Here is a 21,668-nt window from a genome sequence, read left to right as displayed (position 1 = left end):
TAATTTGGTAGGTTCTTTCCCCATTTATGGATTGGTATATCTGCTAAATGCAGTTCCTTATTCCAGTGAGGTTGCTTTGTAATGCGCTTTATGTTTAGGTTCAATGTTTCTTGAAATCTGTTGTGGTACTCCCCTCTATCATTTGCTGGTTTTTCAAGTACTTTACTGGAAAAATGCCTCTTTTTTGTTTCTTAATTTGACTAGGCAGATCTAAATTCCTGGCAATCTTTTAAAGCTCATTGCAGCTACAGATACCCATGTCTGGATCACTAAAGAGATCTATGAAAGAAAGATACGCAATATTTTCTCCGACATTTCCGACTGATTCGTTAGAACTAATGTTTGCTGACTGACAGACTTTCTAAATGGTGTCTGTTCATCAGCTTTCGAACTTAAACTTCTAACTACTGCGTCTTATCTTGCACACAGCACGAAGATTCTATCATGACATCCCTCACTGTGAATGCTCATGCTACAGTCACAGCACATGTACTCTTCTTGTTAGGACCAGCTGTCACTGTACCATTTTGTGTTACATTCAACATCTACTACAGATAAGGGGACATGTGAAGGGGGACCTTTCATCCAAAGAGACCCTTATGATTTTCATTACTTCCTTCCCATATCCAACGATTCAACCAATTTAACACACTGGCACCATTCAGCGGTATAACCACTCTCTTTTGGTGATTGCATTCATCTTTCTAATCTGACAAATACATATTTAGTATTTTCAAATCTGCATTCTTGAAAAATATGCCGTTGTTAAACGTGTGTAGATAGCACTTTAAGAAATCTCTTCTGTGTGAAATATTGCCCTCAGGTTTACCAAGAACTGGGTGTATCAGTTTTGCGCCTCATATGTACATCCTATAAACTAGGACGATTTCAGTGCTTTCTCTTCCCCGATTGTCCACGTACCTGACTGTCTGTCTCATAGCTTTTCGTGAAGTTTATGAACTTACTCCTGCCATGACTATAAATACCAAATGGACATTAAAATCATTCTTTTGAAGAAAACCTCTTGACTGGCTGTAAATTCATATTGCTTGAATAGTAAAATACATTCAGGTAAAATTAGCACCTTGCCAGTGTTTATGGTATGTCACCTTTCTTTTCACGACCCCCTAAAATGGTGGTATCTACGACAGCTGAATAGTGTACAATTGCTCTGTTAATAAAGTTCTAGTACCAAGGTTAGAAGTTGACTCTTTAATATTTTTATAGGCTTCAGTATTCACAGTGGCAGTCATGAAATCTTTATATATGGTGTAGATCTAAATATATACATTCACATAAAATCCCTTGCTCAATTTATATTGTCTGGCATTTAGAGCAACGTTTTTAGTTTGTCCTTTTAAAAGTAAAAGGGGACTGACAATTCCAATGTTGTGTCTGTATGTGTGTGAAATGCACCTTTCATGTATTCCATGGGTACTAGTGGGTTTGATCTATTGTCTCCTTTTCAATTTTGACAGTTGTTTTTATTTCTAGTTCGACCACTGAACAGAGAGATTACATTGAGCCAGGCGTACCAGAATATGTGTGCTGGGATGTACAAGGTAATCCATGCTAAAGACATAGTAATGCTTCTGAATAATATATCAAATTGGGTGTGTGTGTGTATAATTAGTTCTGCCATTCTACAGTCAAACATGCCACATGAATCACATTGGTAAACCCAGTTTTTGCATCAATGTTAGAAAACCAGTCTATGTGTATTTTTATGTTTTCAGGTTTTACACTTTATGCAAGTGAAAGTAGGAATGGTCATAAACTCGGTCGTCATAGGTTGAGCAGGTAAAAAAAAATCCATAAGAATTCCTAAAATGTTGAAGAAAATTTTAAAAAACTGTCTTTCCCAAGTCATCAGTTGGATGAATGGTAATCATTTAAAATGTAATACGGACAAAACATAAATTCTTTATTCTGGTAACAACAACCACTTTTGTGCTATGGCTTCGTGATGGGATGTTCTTTCTAAAACTCCCTTTCCACAGACTTAGCGAAGAACATTAAATTGAAGTTTGATAATCCTTCTTTACATCACCAGGTCAGATGAGTCTCAGTGAAGTGTTTTTCTTTGATTAAATCTTCTAAGACGTTCTTTGATTTCCTTTCTTTCATGGCGTGGCATACTGTAGTCCAGGTGCTGCTTCCGGCTCAACTATTGTAATAGTCTTTACCTGATCAGAAAATTACATGCCATCCGGAACACTGCAGCCAGACTGGCCTTTAAATTTCCTCGGCGATGCTTCATCTCAAAAGGACTAAAGGAACTCCACTAGCTGCCTGTAGAGAAAATAGATTTTGTTCAAGTCTTTGCCCATAGTCTACAGGGAGTCCTATAAGACTGGCCCTAAATTGCTCTCAAACCACTTTGTGCCTTATTGCCCCCACAGAACTTTGAGATCAACTAATAACACATTGCTGCAAATTTCTCATTTCAGGCTATAGACCAGAGAAGGAAGATCTTTTTCTGTACTGGGTGCAAAGGCCAGCTCCCTCTTTCTCTAAGACAAGTGGAAAAAAATGCCATGTTTAGAAAATCTCTTAACTTTTCTTTTCTCGCCCCTTAATTAGGCTGACGTTTAATGGAAAGTGAGATGTGACTTTTACCCAGGTATAGGGTTTTTGCACCAAGATGCCCTTTTTCTGGAGTGATTGCTGAAGTCTCATTTCATTTAATTTCTTTTCATGTAAAATAGCGAACACTTGTATGATATTTAAAGTGAAGTCGACACACTAACATTTATTTCTGAACAAAAATAAAAGTATGCATGGCTGAGAAACAGGCAGAGGCACTGACTGAAATAGCATTTAACAACATAGTGCTATAAAACCATATTTTTGTATTGGGTTTACACTGTGAGGTCTAATGCACAATGCTTAGTATTATCTTTGAAATTGAGGAGAAATTCTTTGTTGTGTCTTTCAAGATAGTCCATCAATATTGTAGTCTAACTTTTGAATACGACATTTACCTCCCACAGTTGTTCAAAGAAATATGTTCCAGCACGGAGGTCTGCTGCACCAGATGTTGGGCCGAGGACTGTAGTAATTAGTGTAGTTTTTAACACAGGAAAAAGGACTTTGCTGCTCTCTGTGCAAAAAAGGGTGTGACACGGTACACTTGCTGAAATAAACCTCAGTGCTTCAGATCCACCACAGAGAGACAGGTCTTGTATGGATTAGTACTTTCAAACACTGGCTTAGTAGAAAATACCCCTAAGAAGGGGACGGGTGAGGCAGAAGGCTGTTCCCAACTTTCAGCCAAAGAAGACCTACCTTATCGGCTTAAAATAATGTAACCCCATACAGTACAAAACTGTGTGGAAGTGACTTATAAACTCTTCTGCAGAGTGAACTCAGGTAAGTAGGTCATGCAAAATACTATGAATGCCTACAGCCTACCAGCCGTGGTACGTATTGTGGTGAATTCTGGGTCTTATCAGAGTGTGAGAGAATTACTGAGTCTTATTGGCTACTGCAAAATATTCATTTGGGTCACACCCTAGTATTCGTGGTGAAATCGTTCTCCATGCCTCCACTCGGTGTATGTGCTATTTCTATAGAGCAAACCTAGCCAAAAGCACTGGAGACCTAACCAAAAGGCTGCCAAAGACAATCATAAAGTCAATGACTGAATGAAAATATAGCTGGTTTTGTGGACTAGTAATACACTTTATGTAGTGTTCTTTAAAGAAGTGCATCCTTACCCCTTTCCTAAATTGGAGCAGCGTTGAGGTGTTCCTGATGTATACATATATTTTGGTCCAGATTTTGGTTGTATAAAAGCATGCTACCTTCTTTTTTTCTCTTTTATGCTTCTTAGACTCCATTCTGGGGGAGTCTTGGCTGCAGGTGCACCGAGAACCACCAGAGATGGCGTACTTGTCTGCAAGATAAATAGGGTTAAACAATGCACCTGGATTTTAAGATTGTGTGGGGTGTCAAGGGGAGCCAGTGGAGTTCCAGCAGGATGAGGGTGATATGACCATATAGTTTCAGACCCTGATTGTGCCATTGTGGAATCTGGGAGGCCATGGAGCAGTGTGTTATGGCAATCCAGATGTAAGACAGATGACAAGGGCAGCACGACTGAAGTTGCCTTCCACTACAAGATATTTCACTTTTTTTTTTCTTTTTTCTTTTTTTTTTAATAGAGAGCTCATGCCAATCTGCCTTTGTTTTTGGCAGTGTGTTCTCGAGGATGAGGTGGGATTCCTGGGGGAATTCAAATGACTGGAATTCAACCTCTTAAGTTTCATGTCATTGAGCCTGGTTTGTAATTTGTCTTATTTGTTGTTCTTGGACAATAACATGAATTTTGTCTTAGTTGGGATAAGCTTCAGGTAGGCCCTGAACATCCAGATCTGTATGGATTTTAATGAGGTTGTCTGTGAGTAGAGCCTCAAGTGGCTGCATGTAGAGGTGGAATATGACAGTATATACCCCTGGGAACTCTTCCAAGTGGTAGAGATCTTTAGGGACCTGGAGGTGCCCATGTGGACAAACTGGTACCTGTTGGAAAGTTAGGAGAAAGACCAGTGAAGCACATTGTTGGTGAATTCCATTCAACACTCCATGGTAATGAGGGTGGGATGGTCCCCAATGTTGAAGGCAGCCGAGAGGCCCAGCAATATCAGGAGTCAAGGGCCATTTTCATCTGTGGCTAGGAGGGCATCATATATGATGTGTAAGGTAATTGCCTCTGTGATGCAGCATGATCTGAAGCCAGAGTGATAATCGAGCAGGTGATGCTTAACGTTAATGTGATCTTGGTGTTGACATAGACTGCTTTTCAGTGATCTTGCCGATGAATGGTAGGTAAATGATTGGCTAGTAGTTGACAGGGTCATCATGGTCTACTGTATAATTCTGGATGGAGGACTGGGAGGATTTGAACTGTCTCAAGAGCTTCTTGAGAGCTTCTGGGGAGATGCCTTCAGCAAGAAAGGGATTTACAGTGGTGAGCAGGGATGAGAAAGCTGTAATGAAGAACGAGGGTAAGAACTCATCTTCATAAGCAGTGGCTATGAGGAAGTTGAGTATGTTCGCGAGATCTGCAAGAGACAGCGCTTTGAAGGATGACCATTGCTGGATTCTGAAGAAATGGGACAATGTAGGAAATGATGCAGGCTTGATGTTGTTGATGTGCTTCTTCTCATCTGTATTTTCTCACTGGAGTAGAGATTAATGGTATTGCAATTTTCTATGGAGTGAGTAATCGTTGGATCTGACCAGGGTTGTTGCAGGGCTTGATTGTCTTAAAAGGCTTTCATCTTCTGCTGGTGGCCACATTGATGGTGTTGGGATAGTACTTTGCTTTAGCTGATCTGACAAGCTATCTGGATGTTGCGCTGAGGGACTTCAATATTATTATGGCTCCCGGAGTTCTATTTTTTTTTGTATTTTCTTTCCTGTCTGTGCATGAATCTTTTAATGTCAGTAGTGTGCTGAAGACTTTGGATTGCACTTGCATTTTTCAAATGCGGAATATATGGTTACATAGTTTTCCAAATAAAGTTGAGTTTTTTTTTAGAAGGGTGTTGGTGTTGGATGTGGTGTTGATAGGATGGGAGATGAGTTCAAGCTTTAGTTTGTTTTTGGGGAAGTCTTTATAGGATTGAAGGTTTTGTCTTTTATTGTGGGTTGACCTTGGTTTATTGTTGGTAGGATGCTGAGTAAGGAGATAAGGATGGTGAAATGGTCATTCTAGTCCAGGGGTATGAGTGGTTTGCTTTGTGGAGAATGTGGTCTTTTCAGTTTCTTGGTGTTGTGATATTCTGTACTGTGTTGTATGTTTCAGAGAGGCTGAGAATGGGGTCCTTTTTAATTACCTTGTTTTGTCTGGGAGGTTAAAGTCACCCAAGAGGGTGGTGTGGGCATGTGTGATGGACAAGGTGCTGTGGAGTTTTTAGAATTGATCAGTAAAGTCCTTGTTCTGCCTGAGAGGCCTGTACACGATCTGAAAGGTGACATTCTAGGTTGAATGGCAGTCATCAGATCTATGGAGCTCAGTGTTACTTTCTTACTTCCAGATTCTTCCTGAAGAAAAAAAAAACAGAGGTAAACACCTTAATAACGTCCTCCAAAAACAATTCCTCAGCAAGGTTACTCTGCAGGAAGTAATTGATCTGCTGGAAGAAGAAAAATTAATGACAGTAAATCTTCAGGCATATATTGCTATGTACGCTTTCATCCCAAGCACCAACCATATATTTAATTCTCGGTGGCCATTGAACATTATCAGTTTATAGAGTTTTTATTTGGCCTTTAACCAACCACCAAACTTTTCACCAGTAACATCCCCTCTCAGGAAGCAGGGTCACCAGGTTGCCCTACATGAACGACTGGCTAATGAAGGCAAAATAAGCTTAACAAACACAAAGATCTACTAACAATTGATTGTCAGTGTTCTGATTTTGAGGTCTCACCCTGAACAAGGACAAGTCATCACTACAGCCCTCCAGCTTCACTGAATAGAATCATTGCACACTCTAGCACAGGCAAAACAGCCATTATAGAAATCATGAAAAGGTTGTCTTTGTAGGTAATCTGCAAGGTGGCTACATACTCTTCACATTATTGCCTAGATTGTGATGCAATATTTATGGTTTTCTTTTGTGTTATTTGTGGACCTTGCATCCAGATGGTTAAGCATTGTTATGGAAATGTTTCAGTGATCTGTAACCTGCTGCCTCTTTAAAGAAAATGTTATGTGCCAGCAGTAACAATGATTCTGATAGATTTTGCAGCCCCTCTGTTGATCTTCTATTGCTTCTCCAAATCCCCTCTTTGTCCTTGGTTCTTATGTGACAGGAAAAAATCTGAATATAGAAGAATCGGTGAGATAGTGTAATGTTTTCTTTATAAGGCCATTGTCTTTGGTTGGCATCTCAAAGTTCGAGTGAACTGTCCTGGAAGATAGGTGCCCTCCTTCACACTGACCATCTGAAAAGTGCCCATGGCTTGGCTATTTGAAAGGGAAATGAGGTAACATAATATTCTGATAGATATTTCCAACTGCAGATTCCTCACCTTTAGATTACCCCAGGCATCTAGCTGGATCTGGAAATGCCAAACCTTTTCCTGTACTTAGCGACATAGTTTTGTTTTATCCTCTCTGATCGCTCTTGGGTGTATAAGGATACATCCCAGACACCAAAAACACACTTTCCCTGGATCTTTAGTAGATATTGACTCCCTGCATTCTTGGCACGGTTCAGACCATGCTGTCTTTGGGAGTGATGACTTCCCTAGCACACTGTCTAAAAGTTGTTAGTGGATGTTGAGTGACCAAAAACATCAGGCGTGGAGTTCAGGATCTGTGTCAAAGTACGTAGAAAGAAAGGATCTGCTTTGGTGCACATTGTGACACCTGTGGTATTTTCTAAAGGTGAGGGGTTTGCAGTTAGATAAAGTATTTACCAGAAAGAGTGTTACCAAAGTTAAGTAACTTGTTCTTCTCTACCTTTTTGAAGAAGAAAATTAAATGGTGCACAATAGAGATCTTATTGATATTTATGCCATTCCGAACAGAAGAACTGCCATTAATGATTTCAAAGAAATTTTGTGAAGACTGGCTGAAAAACAACACTGAATGGAGGTGAATATCCTCCGACTCAGCATTGAAAAAATGAATTTCTATTCCGTTGGAGGCACTGCCAACTGGAATTCAATATAGAATGGCTGAATGTACTTTAATCTGCCAAGCCTTTCTCTCAAATGAAGGAAATTTCATTGGCCTCCTGATTCATTCACTCCCTATTAATGTTCTGTCAGGTCTACTAAACCGTAAGGTCATCCAGAGATACATTAATGTTGTTGCAAGATCCCAAACCCCTACTGTTGCCAGCTGAATTTCACAGAGAGATCCATGATTTAGTAATATCCTACATTTATTATGGAAGTGGCACCTCATTGGTGTCTCTAGGACCACACTCTTGCCTCTGATTAACATCCTGCATTTACTTGTCAAATTAGTATCAGGCACCAGAAAATGTGATCACCTCTTCCTAGTACTAAAATAACTGCTTTGACTCTTTTGAAAACTAAACTGACATTTATAATGTTCACAGTCATGTACCTATCTGAACCCTACTATGTACAATGCATCCTGAAAATAGCATGAGGGAGTCAACACCTAGAAAGTAAACATATACTCCGGCTTGAGCTGAAAAAGAAAGAAAATAACTAATGCAACCACCTCCCTGTCCTTCTCACACTCAGCCTCCTTATTTGTAACTCCCACCCAGCTGAAATGAGATGTCAAGAAGACCTTCTAACATTTTGCAGACAGTTAAAATCTTTCTATTTAAACACCACAAGAGCAATAGCTCCACAGGCTCTTATAACTTTCTAAATGTGTACTACTGTACTATTGTTACCGCTACGATCCACCTTCCTCCCTGTAGGAAAGTAGCTCTGTATATACTATATCAAAATGAGATATAGTGTGCACAGAGTCCAGCGGTTTCCCCCGAGGCTTAACAGCGGCTAAAGTAGATAATACTAATGCTGTCCTTTGTGGTAATGTGGTCGAGCAGTTAGGCTTATCATAGGATAGTGCAAAGCGTTTGTTGTACACACACAGGCAATAAAGGAAGCACATACTCAATGATTAACTCCAGGCCATTAGTTTTTTATATAGCAAAAATATCTTTTGGTACTTTATTTCTAGAATCACAAGATTCAGTTTGCAGGTAAGTACATTTGCAAGTAAGTAGCAAGCATATGTATCAACACCACTTAGTTTCAGTTTGGCAAGTAAAACGGTTTTCAATAAAATAGCAAATATCTTTTTTTAAAGTTGACACTGCAATTTTCAAAGACAGTTCTAAGGGGAATAAAAGTTAGCACAGTTCAAAGGCATATACAGACTTACAGTTCCAGTCTCCGGTGGTTAGGATGTCCACAGAATGGGGTTCAAGTTAACCCCAAACACTCACCACCAGCAAGTTGTTGCAAGATTTAAAATGGGTTCCCATCGAGACTGGGGGCACTCAGAATCAGGCCTGCTTGCAGGTAAGTACCTGCATCTTCTGAGGGCAGACCTGGGGGGTTTAGGAGAGCACCAGGGAGGCCACAGGCCAGCACCAAACACACACAATCAGTGGCACAGGGGTGGCCGGGTGCAAACTTAGCGTCAGGCTCCCAATGCTTTTCAGTAGGGGACCCTGGGGGTCACAGGTAGGATGCAGGATGGATCCAGGGGGTCGGTTTGGAGAAACCACAGGCTGGACAGTGCGGAGGTCCGTCTGCTGCACATTGCTGCACCTGAAGACGGGTTCCCCAAGGCCAGAGGGCTGCGGTTTCAGCAGGTACATTTTGTCTTCGTCCAGATCATTCACAGGCGGGGGTCCTCTGGATTTAGTCTGCAGGCATTTTTGTGGTGGACAGGAGGGGTCAACCCAGGGTGGACACTAGGTCAGAATCGCCTGGGGATCAGCTCTAGTGCGTTGGTCCACCTGGACACGGGTGTCAGGTGCAGAGTGGGCATGGTTTGCGGATCAGTCCTTTCTTGTAGTTTCTTTCTGGACAGGGCCGCTGATGGGAGATCTTGGTCTTCTGGTGGGCAGGCAGACCTCTTGGGGCTTTTAAGAGGTTGCTGGTCCTGTAGGATGCGTTGCCTTTTTGTACCAGGGGCTTTAGAAGCTGGAGACAGGCCGGTAGGGCTGGGGCCAAATCAGTTGGTGTCTTCAGTCGTCTTTGCTAGGGGTCAGCTTAGCAGTCCTTCTTTCTTCTTCTTGTCATCTTCTCCAGGTCACCAAGAATCTGGTGAGCTAGGTTCAGGGGTACCCCCAAATACTAGATTTAGGGACGTTGTAGGGGTCAGAGGACAGTAACCAATGGCTGCTGTCCATGAGGGGGGCTACACCCTTACGGTGCCCATTCCTTCTGGGGAAGAGGGCACACTCCTAACCCTATTGGTCCCCGTCCTCCAAACTAATATGGAGGATTCTGCAGGGAGGGGGGGGGGATCACTTCAGCTCTGAATACCTTAGGGTTGGTCCCAGCTGAAGTGATCACTCCTCCTTGTTTTTCCTAATATTCCTGCTGGACTTGCCGCCAAAAGCAGGGCTTTGTTGGGGGGGGGCGGGCATCTCCACTAGCTGGAGTGCTCTAGGGTACTGTAACAAGAGGCCTGAGCCTTTGAGGCTCACCGCCAGGTATTACGGTTCCTGTAGGGGGGAGGTGTGAAGCACCTCCACCCAGTGCAGGCTTTGTTTCTGGCCACAGAGAGCACAACAGCTCTCACCCCATGTGGTCAGAAACTTGTATGGAAGTGGCAGGCTGGCACAGACTGGTCAGTCCTGCACTGGACGTTTGGCTAAAATACAGGGGGCATCTCTAAGATGCCCTCTGGGTGCATTTTTCAATAAAGTAACACTGACATTAGTGTGGGTTTACTGTGCTGAGAAGTTTGATACCAAACTTCCCAGACTTTAGTGAAGCCATCATGGAGCTTTGGAGTTCGTAATGACAAACTCCCAGCTCATGTACTTTATGTGGCCACACTGCACTTACAATGTCAAAGAATGGGCTTGCCAGAATACTTGCTGCAGCCCTTAGGGTCATTCCCAGTCCACGGGCCCTTGGTACCACGGGTACCTTTTACAAGGGACGTAGCTATGTGCCAGGGGTGTGCCAATTGTGGGAATAATGGTACATTTTTAGGGTAAGAACACTGGTGCTAGGGCCTGGTTAGCAGGATCCCAGCACACTCTGTCAACTCAGCATCAATATCAGGCAAAAAGTGTGGGCAGGGTAACCATGCCAAATGTGGCACTTTCCTACAGTTCCCATCCTCAGACTATTTTATCTCCCCTGCCTATTGATCTCCTGTTTCTTCCCTCCACCTCACTACTCTTAATCAACTGGCCTCACTGAACGCCTACCTCCCTTACAATTAACAGTAATTCCATGGTGGTATTTTATGTGTTTGTTTAATTGTTAGGTCTGATAGCTATACTCCTTCAGTTCGTTTCTATGTAACCGTGCCTGGCGTCTCCAAAGTCTGTTTCCTTGTAAATGCCCTTGCACCTCTACTTGAGAGTGGCTCTATAAAAGAACGTAAAATAATATAAATACAATATTTTTTCGAGTGTGTTGTGCTAGATTCTCTGTTTGATTTAAGAACGGAAGCCTGTAAAAGACATTGTTAAGGGATCCCATTGGTTAAGTTACTCGTTCTTGTTAAGTTAAAATTAAACCATATTTTTAATGTGTCTTTACAGTGATAGAACAGAAAAGCTTGTCTGTACATTAACAACATCATATTGTATCACTATTATAGCATGAATGAGTTTTATTTGTTTGCTTCTTTTTAGACTATGATCGCTTTTGATATGGATGGCAAAGTGAGAAAACCCAAGTTTGAGCTAGATAGCGAACAAGTACGGTATGAGCACCGCTTTGCCCCTTTCAACAGTGTCATCACTCCACCACCAGTGCACTACCTGCAGTTCAAGGTAAGCTGGAGTTCTTCATTATACGCTTTTGGCATATTACTTTGAGGTCCCAGCTTGCAGACATTGCCATACAATATGTATGATTTGAATGAGGAGTTTTCAAAATTTGGCTTTGCAAACTAAATTCCCCTTGGCTTTTCCAGGTATGCGCAGTCCATACCTGATGTGACATTCAGTAATTGTCATTGTCATTAATGTATAATTCCTGTTTTGTACTAGAAAAAGGCAGTGCTGTAGAAAATGATGGGCTATATCCTGCTTGCTGTGAAGCAGCTCTTCCCTGTTATCCCAGATATGGCATCCAGGCCCAAGCAGACCAAAGTAGACAATGGCGGGCTTAAGCTCACAAACTTAACTACTCTCACTCCAGTTCGGCTTTGAAGGATGGGGAATAGACCCAATCTCTGATGTGAATAGTGTATTGAAGAGAGTGGTATGGTCCTCCATAGGATTTGGGAATGTCCAGGCATTCACCAGTTTTGGGGCAAGGGAAGAGAACTTTGGGGACCACACTAGATAGATCGGTCTAAGGAATTGATTTAGAGCTCTGCAGATAGGTTGCTCCGTCACAATGGTGACGGATATTCCATCCGCCGACATCTAAATACCTTTTAGCATGTGGGATTTAGATTTCGGCGGATGGGATATCTGTCACCATTAAGGCGAGTAACCCATCCGCCAAGTTCTAAATCAGGCTTTAAGTCTATTCTAAGTTAGCCATAGAGGGCTAGCTGGTGGAGGAGGGTGGCCAATAGTACAGCCCTTTGTAGACCTGGATTTTTTAGTAGCCGAAAAGGATATAGCATAAAAGTGGAGCTCAAGAGCAGCCCCAATGCTCCAGAAATGGCAGAGGGAGATGGTTTGCTCGCCCTCACGGAGAGAGAGGTGTACAGTACCATGGGAAGCCCCAAAAAGCATAAGACGATATGAGAACCGAGACAGGCTTACTCACAGATTCCGAACCTGTAGCTTCATATAGAAGGGATGGAGACAAGGATTTCATGTCCCCATCTTAAAAACACAGTAGACCGCAATGGAGTTACTGTACTACTTCTCTTGGACCTCTCAGCTGCCTTTGACACAGTTGACCACGACACCCTAATACAAAGACTCTACGAAGCCAACATAGAAGGGACTCCTCTCAACTGGATCACATCCTACTTTCAAAACAGAACAAATGTCATCCATATTCCCTCTCTCTCATCCAAACCCTACTTCACCAAAGCAGGGGTTCCTCAAGTCTCGATCATCTCACTCATGCTTTTCAACATCTACATGAAGTCATTATTGCCAATGATCAATGAATTTCAACTCACATGCTACAACAAAGGAGATGACACACATGTACTCCTTAAACTAGGATGCCACAAAAACATTGGAAACTCACAAATCTTAATTTGCCTCAGAGCCTTTGATCAGTGGATGACATGGAGCCATCTCAAATTGAATGCTTCCAAAATGTAAGTACTCAAACGTGGCGACTGGAAAAATTATGACCCACTTTGACCCACTTTGCACCTGGCTTGACATTCTGGGACCACCTCCTAACGTATCTAAGGAAGTTAGAAACCTTGGAATTAATATTAACTCAAATTTAACAATGAATGCCCCAGTGGACAGATTAGCAGGATGAAGCTTCATCACCATGAAAACTCTACAATGCATGTCCCCCCCTATATCGGATTTAAACACTAGGTCCAGGCTACTATCGTACGTTCTAAACTTGAGTATGCCAATGACCTCTACCATGGATCATCTCTATCTAGTATGAAAAAACTACAATGCATTCAGAAATCAGCTGCCAGACTACTCCCACATGTAAAGCCACAAGCCCACATCTCCCCTTCCTTGAAGGCCTTTCATTGGTTACTGGTTGCCAGAAGATCCACCTTCAAGCTGCTTTGTATCACGCAAAAAGCAATACATGAAACAGGACCACTTTCCATTAGGAATAAAATCTCAAATGCATTCAATAAAGAAACCTCCGCTCAAGGTTGGCACCTCGCCTCAAAACACTAACATGTAAGAAAAAGACAATAGTTGGTACATCTTTCTCTGTTCAAGCGACCAAACTATGGAATTCATTACCCCCAAATATAAGATCCAGGGATAACAATCTTATCTTTGGAAGACTACTCAAGAGTTTTCTCTTTCCTACATAACCACCATACTCAAACAGCAATAGACTGTATATCCCTGTGTATATAAACATTTATAATTCAATTAAATGTGTATATCTAGATATGTGTATTTCTTTGTACAAATATGTATAATAACTATTTTATCTTAAAATGTATACATACTCTTTAGACCGGTTTAACATGTGTATATATTACTTATGGTTAAATATATGTATGTGTACTAGTATTTTATACGTGTGTATATCATTCTACGCTTAACACGTTCATAGGTCATTGCATATTTTCTATATAAGTTGTTTGATTAAATGCTTTTGAGTCTTTATTTTTCTATCACAATAGGTAAACATTATCTTAAGTATTTATCTACAAGCATTTCACTATTGAGGAAAGATAAATCAGTGTTATAAAAGTACAAAACAAAATAAACTTCAGATACTGCAACACTTGAAAGTCTGTGTTTATACAGTACTACTTTAAATCTCAGTATATTTTATTCCTTACACACATATTCCCTTACTATGTAATGATGTATCTATGCATTTATTCTTTGAATCCTACTGTACAAGAGGGAAAAAGGGCAAAAATACTCCCTTGAAAGCTTTACTCTGTTTCACCATCAGTCTGTCCTCTATCTCAACTCCCTGACTCATCCCAAACCCATTCTACTACTATGATCTCCAAAATAACCCTTCCTAGACACTTCCCTCCTCTACCCCTCCTGGCTCACCCCAAAACTGGGTTTATAATGGGATCCTGTGGTGACTGGGGCACTCAGAAACATCTGCTGACAGGTAAGAACCTGTGACTTCGAAAGGTAGTCTTGGGGGATTTAGGTAAGCCCCGGGCAGGGGTGGGGGGTTGCATAGGTTAGCACCATATACACACCCTCAGCAGCACAACAGGAGCTATCGGGTGCAGGGTGTAAACACAGCATCGGGCTCCCTATGCTTTTCAATAGGGGGACTGGGGGGGGGGGGGGGGGAGTCACCAGGATGCTGCAAGCTGGGTCCAGGAGGTTGGTTCTGGAAACCCAAAGGGAGGGCCACCTGCTGAACTTTGCTGGACTGTCGGTCGGATTCCCCAAGGCCAGGAGGCTGCGGGTGCAGGGGTACCTTTTGGGTGTCTGGTATCTTTGTCCGGTTCTCTCGCGGCCAGGAGAGTCCTCGGATTTAGGATCCAGGCATTGTTGTGTTAGCTGGGAGGGTTCAACCCAGGGTGAACTTGAGGTTGGAATCGCCTGGGGGCTTCCTCTGGCCGGTGGGCCACCTGGACTCGGGACATGGGCTTCAGGTGCAGCTCCAGGTTCGCAGATCCGGGGCTGTTCTGAAGTACTTTGTTGGTGTTTCTTCTGGACATGGCCGCTGTCCTCTAGAGTTCTTGGTCCTCTGATGGGCAGGCAGTCCTCCAGTGGTTGAAAGAGGTTGCTGGTCCTGCAGGATGTGTCACCTTTTAATAGCGGAGTCCTTGAAGCTGCAGACAGGCCAGTAAGGCTGAAGTCAAGACAGTTGTCATCTGGAGTCTTCAATGCTGGAGGGTCAGCTTAGCAGTCGTTCTTTCTTCTTGTCTTGAGGTCACATGGAATCTGGTGAGTAAGTTTCAGGGGTCCCCTAAATACTAGGCTACAGGCTACTGATCCTGAGGGTGGCTACACCCTCCTTGTGCCCACTCCCTTTGGTGTGGGGGACACATTCCTATCTCTATTGGTCCCTAGCCTCCAAACCAAGTTGGAGGATTCTGCAAGGAGGGGGTCACTTCAGCTCTGTACACCTTAGAGGTGGTCCCAGCTAAAGTAGTCACTTGCCCCCAAAAGTGGGGCTTCGTCTGGGGGGTGGTCATCTCCACTAGCTGGAGCTCCCTGGGCACTGTAACGAGAGGCCTGAGACTTTGAGGCTCACCCTCAAGTGTTACAGTTTCTGCAGAGAGGGTGGGGGGGGGGGGGGAGGGGGTTTCCTCACCTAGAGCAGACTTTGTTTCTGACCCCAGAGAGCACAACGCCCCTCACCCCATGTGGTCAGAAACTCGTCTGTTAATCTGCACAGACTAGTCAGCCTAACACTAAAGAGTTTGCTAGGGTGCAGGGGCATATCTAAGATGCCCTCTGTGTGCATTTTACAATAAATCCAACACTGGCATCAGTGTGGGTTTATTGTGCTGAGAAGTTTGATACCAAAGTTCCTAGTCTTCAGTGAAGCCATCATAGGGTTGGGGAGTTCGCAATGACAAACTCCCACCCCATGTGTTCAACATGGCCACACTACACTCACAATGTCAAAGAATGGACTTAGAAGCTGTAGGGGCATATTGCTCATGCAGTTATACCCTCATCTGTGCTATAGTGCGCACTACTTTAGGGCTGTAAGGCCTGCTAGAGGTGTGACTTACCTATGCCTTAGGCAGTGGTTTGTGGGCATGTGACCCTTAGAAGGATGCCATGTCTACTTTGTCCTTTTCTGCCAACCAACACACACAATCTGCAATGGCAGTGTGCATGTGCTTGGTGAGGGGTCCTTAAGGGTGGGACAATACATGCTGCAGCCCTTAGTGACTCTCCCTGGCCACAGAGACCCTTGCACCACTGGTACCTTTTACAAGGGACTTAGCTGTGTGTCAGGGGTGTGCCAATTGTGGAAACAATGGTACAGTTTTAGGGAAACTGGTGCTGGGGCTTGGTTTGCAGGATCCCAGCACACTCTTAGTCAAGTTGGCATCCATACCAGGCAAAGGGGGCACTTTACTTCACTGGTATTTCCACAGGTCGACGATAGTACCTTGTTTTTGTTAAAAAAAACACTGCTTCAACACGTACTTCCGTTGCTAAGTGCAGATAAAGCCATAGCCACATTCAACTTACTCACTTTTATCCTTGAACTTTAGAGAAGTTGGTGATCCAAGGGATCAGATAAAGTGGTACCAGGTATCTTTGAGACATTCTCTGGTGGAAAGGGAAGCCCCCGAAAACCTCAATTTGATCGTCTCCTTTAGTTCTATGTCATGGGATTCTCTCTGAAATCATAAACAATTTGAATAACCCAAACTCAATTAAATGATTAAGTGAAAAACAAGACTGTAAAATGCAACATTTTCAACTACCTCTCTCATTTGGTTTTAAAACTTAGTTCCAGTTAGCCAAATTAATACATTGTACATTTGGCTGAAACACTACTGTATTACCCTTTTGCAAAACCCCAAAACCCCAGGTACAGGCATGGCACACACAGAGCCAAATCAAGACTTTGCATTTTTAAGAATTTCAGAGCGAGGCAGCCTTCACATCATGCAGTGCAGGGTCTGTGCGGCAATTTGTTTTTCTGGCTTAACAGAGAAGGATCCCTGAATACTGTTGAATTGCTCAGGCTTTTTTTTATTTTGGATGAAGATCTGTGTGGTTATGTGGGCTATTTTTAGCTTCACTCCACATCCTTTGACCTTTCCTTTTCTGCATTTTTTGAATCATTGTTTTTTCACCCTCTACTTTTCTCTGGGGTGTTACTCTTCACAACATTTCTGTGCCTGTCATGCCAACTCTGACAGATGTCTGACAGATGTCTTCCATTTAGAGTGGAGAAGTCCTGGAAAGCCGAACACGATGTTTGTGATGTTTGGCTGCTGGATTCTCACTCCATCACGGTCTTGGATGAGTGAGGGACTGTCCTTTTAGGTCAAAGCTCAGGTATGTCAGGAAGCTAATTATCTGTCTAGTATATGTGCCTGTTGCTAAAGGATTGACCCATCTCGGCAATAAGAGTTGTAATCTTATAGAGCACAGACACCATGTTCTTTTGAGGAAGAAGCTATTGTTTGATTACTTGCAATCCAAAGAATTAAACCAACGCCTAGGGTAAAGGTTTTAGCATGCATTTGTGATGATAATAAAGCAAATAGAAAATAAGCAGATAATGTATGTGAATATGTGTACGAGGCATTTGAAAGAAGTCTATAACCAAAAACGATCCATCTACTTCCTCTGTAGCCTAATGTCTATTCCTTGTTTTACTGCACAAGGACCCTCTCGGAGATAAGGCTGGCTTTCTCTGATTTCTGCCTCTGGAAGGGCAGCTCTTTGTAACGTCGCACCCTGACCACAGGTCAGTGCTGACTCCTCCTGGCGTGTATGTGGTGCAGACTTGTATGGACACAACACTAATGACTGCGCATTTAAAAAAAAATCTTTTTATTAAATAACGAAACAGCCATTGTACAATATAGCAGGCAACAATAAAAGACCCATCATTTATCCACTACTCAGAGACCAATCACAGCAAGTGTCGAATTTCTAGGGTATAACATGTCAATCAAGCATCCCCCGGTCGCCTAGTCAGGTACAGCCCAATCCCAAGCCCTCCACCCGCCCGCACACAGCCCACCAAAGGTCAAACTGTACATCTGTAAGTCCCCCGCCCTCCCCAGATTTTCTCCCACTTCCTGGGGCAGTCCCTGCACTGCACATTTCTGAATCTTCAAAAACTGTGAAGGCCTTCCTCTCTGATGTATTCATTCAAGTACACTTCCATGCCAAGCAGAGTGTATCTTTCTGTCCTTTCTTAGACCAGAAAGGATGGTTCTCAAGACTGTCTTGAGTCAGAATAGGACCTGTGCTGTCACTTCCTCAAGCTTTGTTTAAAAACATGAACACTTATTTAGGACAATTTTTAGATTCTATAGCTATGAGAAAATCGTATCTAGGACTGCTACTTTTTATCAAAGCAAACTTAGTTTGTTCTTTTAGAATTATGCTGTAACGTCTTAATACAAATAACTCTTCAGTACCTCAGTCATGTGAGTGCCATCTCTTGTGACCCAAGTCTGTAGCTATATCTAAACAAATTCTCACTACCTAACCATAGGTCCTAGTCCTGCTTTTAGGAGCTACTTTGAATGTACCCAAATGCCAATCTGGTACAGTCCTGAAGTATAGGATCTGCTTAGCGATACCTTACAAGCACCTCATGAACAGGGAGTCCGTTAGCCTTAGTGCTAAGTAAGGACAACATGGCCTCCTTGCCTCATGAGCCACTGCTTCCAAAGGGGCACTGAAAGACGGGAGAGAAGCTGCTAAGTAAACAATCAGGTGTGGCTTTGATGTGACTGACTCGCTGGGTAGAGTGGTTGCATCAACAGTGGTCTTAAGATGCCACGCCTGGCTGAGGAAATCAGTTTTCAGTTGGGGATGTCCGAGCCAATCTGATGAACATGCCCCTCAATGGCACTCACTTGTTTGGCGAGAAGGCAGACTCGGTGCTGGAGTGCTTTAAGGAATCTAGGGCTACGGGAAAGTCCTTGGGCCTCCTGGCCAACCCCTTGTCCACTGTCTGCCTTTCGTCACTACGAAAGCGGCGTGGCACCACTCCAGCCAGCCACCGTCCTGCGCAACCAACCCAGGGTTTGCGAGGAATGTGGGTGCAGTGTCTTCAGACCTAGAGGGGTTGCAGGCCAGAAGTCAGATGCCTCTTAGTTTGGATCGTCTGGACCATGCTTGCCCAGTTGGAGGGATAATGCACCATCATTTCCTCCACCATAACTCTGTAACATCAGACCCATGGGTACTGCAGATCATCAGGAAGGGCTATGCCCTGCCTTTTGAATCCTTTCCTCCTCCTATTCCACCAGCATCCAAATGTCTGGTAGAGGATCATTTGTCACTGCCCTGAGAGGAAGTTATGGGTCTCTTGGCCAAGACAGCCACAGAAATGGTCTCGATATCAGAAGTAGGCAGTGGTTGTTATTCCCGCTACTTTCTGATACTCAGAAAGAACAAGGATCTTAGCCCTATTCTAGACCAATGGACCCTAAATCTCTTCCTCATATAGAATACGTTCAAGATGCTCACATTGGCTTGGGTCGTGTCTGCCCTAGACCTAGAAGACTGATTTGTAGCATTGGACTTGCAGGGTGCATATTTTAATATCCCCATCCTGCTGGCCCACAGGCATTACCTGCGGTTCAGGGAGGGCCAGGAACACTTTCAGTTCACCCGACTGCCATTTGACCTTACCAGTGTCCCTCAGGTGTTCACCAAGGTGATGGCGGTGGTCTCAGCTCATCTGCGCAGGTCAGGGGTTTCTGTATTCCCCTACTTCTACGACTGGCTGTTGATGGCGGGCTTGTCCCAGGCTGTTGTCTCCCACCTCCAGACTACAGCGAACCTCCTGCATTTGCTGGGGTTCACTGTAAATGTGATGAAGTCACACCGTACTCCCTTTCAGATGCTCTCTTTCATAAGCGCTGTTCTGGAAAAAGTGCAGTTTCGGGCTTATCCTCCTGAACAGCGAGACCGACTCTCGTGCTGCTCGACCTTATGGCCTCCTGCATCCTGCTGGTAAAACATGCCAGATGACATATGTAGGCTTTGCAATGAGACCAGAAGTTCCAGTGGACGCAGCATCAGGGAAATCTCTCTGCTGTAGTCCAGATCTCTGAGGGAACTGCAAAGGTCCTGCAGTGGTGGTGAACAAACCATGATTGGGTCAGAGGCAGCCTCCTCTCGCTTCTCCAACCAGATCTCACAGTAGTGATAGTCCCATCACTCCTGGGATGGGGCGGTCATATGGGAGAGGTGGAGATCAGAAAACTCTGGTCTCCGGTGGAATCCAGACTCCACGTAAACATGCTGGCGCTCAGGGCGATCCAACTAGCGTGCAAGGCTTTTCTTCCATATGTCAAGGGTAGGTTTGTGGAGGTGTTCATGGACAACACTAATGACATTTGGTACTGCAACAAGCAGGGCAGGGTGGGGTCGTGGACCCTTTGCGTCTCTTTACATGGCTGGAACAGAAGGGCATAACCCTGGTTGTTCAACACCTGGCAGGTTCGCTGAACGCCAGGGCGGACAAACTCAGCTTTCGATGCCTAGCGGATCACAAGTGGTGTCTCCATTCAGAAGTGGTACAATGTCTCTTTCAGCACTGGTAAGAGCCTTGGTTAGATCTATTTGCCTCCGAAGAGAACGTGCAATGTCAGCAGTATTGCGTGTTGGAGTTTCCAAGGCAGAACTCATTCGGCGATGCTTTTTGTCACGAGTAGAGCTTAGGATGCCTGTACTCCTTTCTGACCATTCCACTCCTGCCCAAGGTTCTCAAGAAGATCAAAAATGACCAGGCTCAAGTAATCCTTTTGACTCCGAACTGGACACGGAGAGTCTGGTAACCCAAGCATCTGAAAATGAGCATCAATCCTCCAATCAAGCTGCCCATTTGGAAGGATCTTGTGTCGTAGCAGCAGGGGAGGGTCCACCACCCGAACCTGTCAACTCTGCGCCTTAATTCATGCGTGTAAATTGAGCAGTGGCAATTGACATCCATCAACCTTCCTTGTGAAGTCTGTAATGTTATGTTGGCAGCCAGGCGTTCCTCCACAAAAAACGGTATGCACCTGCCATTAGCAAAGATTTGTGAGATGTTGTACAGAGAAGTCTATAGATCCTCTCTCTGCTTCTTTATCTGATATTTTATTTTTCATTCTTTCTCCTGCCCAACAGGGTTTCTCTCTGGGGACACTGAAGGACCATCTCTCTACTATATCAGCCCTTCTGTGGTGGACTGATTAACCCTCTATTTTCAAGTCCCTTACTGTAAATAGGTTTCTTAAAGGGCTCGTAAATATGTTTTCCCTTGCACCCTTTGTCATGCCTCAGTAGGATATCAATCTGGTTTTCACATACCTCATGTGCGCTCCTTTCGAGCCATTGCACAATTGTTCCCTCCGGCTGCTCGCCATCAAGACAGCCTTCTTAGTGGCAATAGCATCTGCCAGGAAAGTGAGTGCAATATAGGCATTATCATCTAAGCCGCTATATCGCACAGTGTTTCCAGAAAAGGTTGTGCTGAACACCCGTGCCTTTCTTTCCTGAGGTGGTGACCCCATTCCATCTGGGTCAAGCTCTCACCTTGTCCATCTTCTTTGCTCCCCCACTTCCCTATAAGCAATCTGAGCGACTCCATCAGCTGGACCCAAAAAGAGCGTTGTCATTCCAGGTGAACGACCAACTATTTGTGGGGTATTGGGAGCAAAGGAAGGACAGGCAGTGCAGAAACAGACCATTTCATGCTGGGTT

General features: G+C 43.7%; 1 protein-coding gene across 8 annotated transcripts in view; it reads left to right on the top strand.

Annotated features, from left to right (window-relative positions):
• NAA35 (N-alpha-acetyltransferase 35, NatC auxiliary subunit) overlaps positions 1-21,668 on the top strand; it is a 521,214-nt gene that overhangs the window by 362,207 nt on the left and 137,339 nt on the right. For all 8 annotated transcript variants that reach the window (XM_069229524.1, XM_069229487.1, XM_069229505.1 and 5 more), the window contains 2 exons: positions 1,495-1,562; positions 11,337-11,477. In XM_069229524.1, coding sequence (XP_069085625.1) covers positions 1,495-1,562; positions 11,337-11,477 — 209 coding nt within the window. The remainder of the gene's footprint in view (positions 1-1,494; positions 1,563-11,336; positions 11,478-21,668) is intronic.

Source organism: Pleurodeles waltl, chromosome 1_1 (genome assembly GCF_031143425.1).
Source record: "Pleurodeles waltl isolate 20211129_DDA chromosome 1_1, aPleWal1.hap1.20221129, whole genome shotgun sequence".
In the NCBI taxonomy this organism is placed as follows: Eukaryota; Metazoa; Chordata; class Amphibia; order Caudata; family Salamandridae; genus Pleurodeles; species Pleurodeles waltl.
This window is presented reverse-complemented; position numbering and strand designations above follow the sequence as displayed.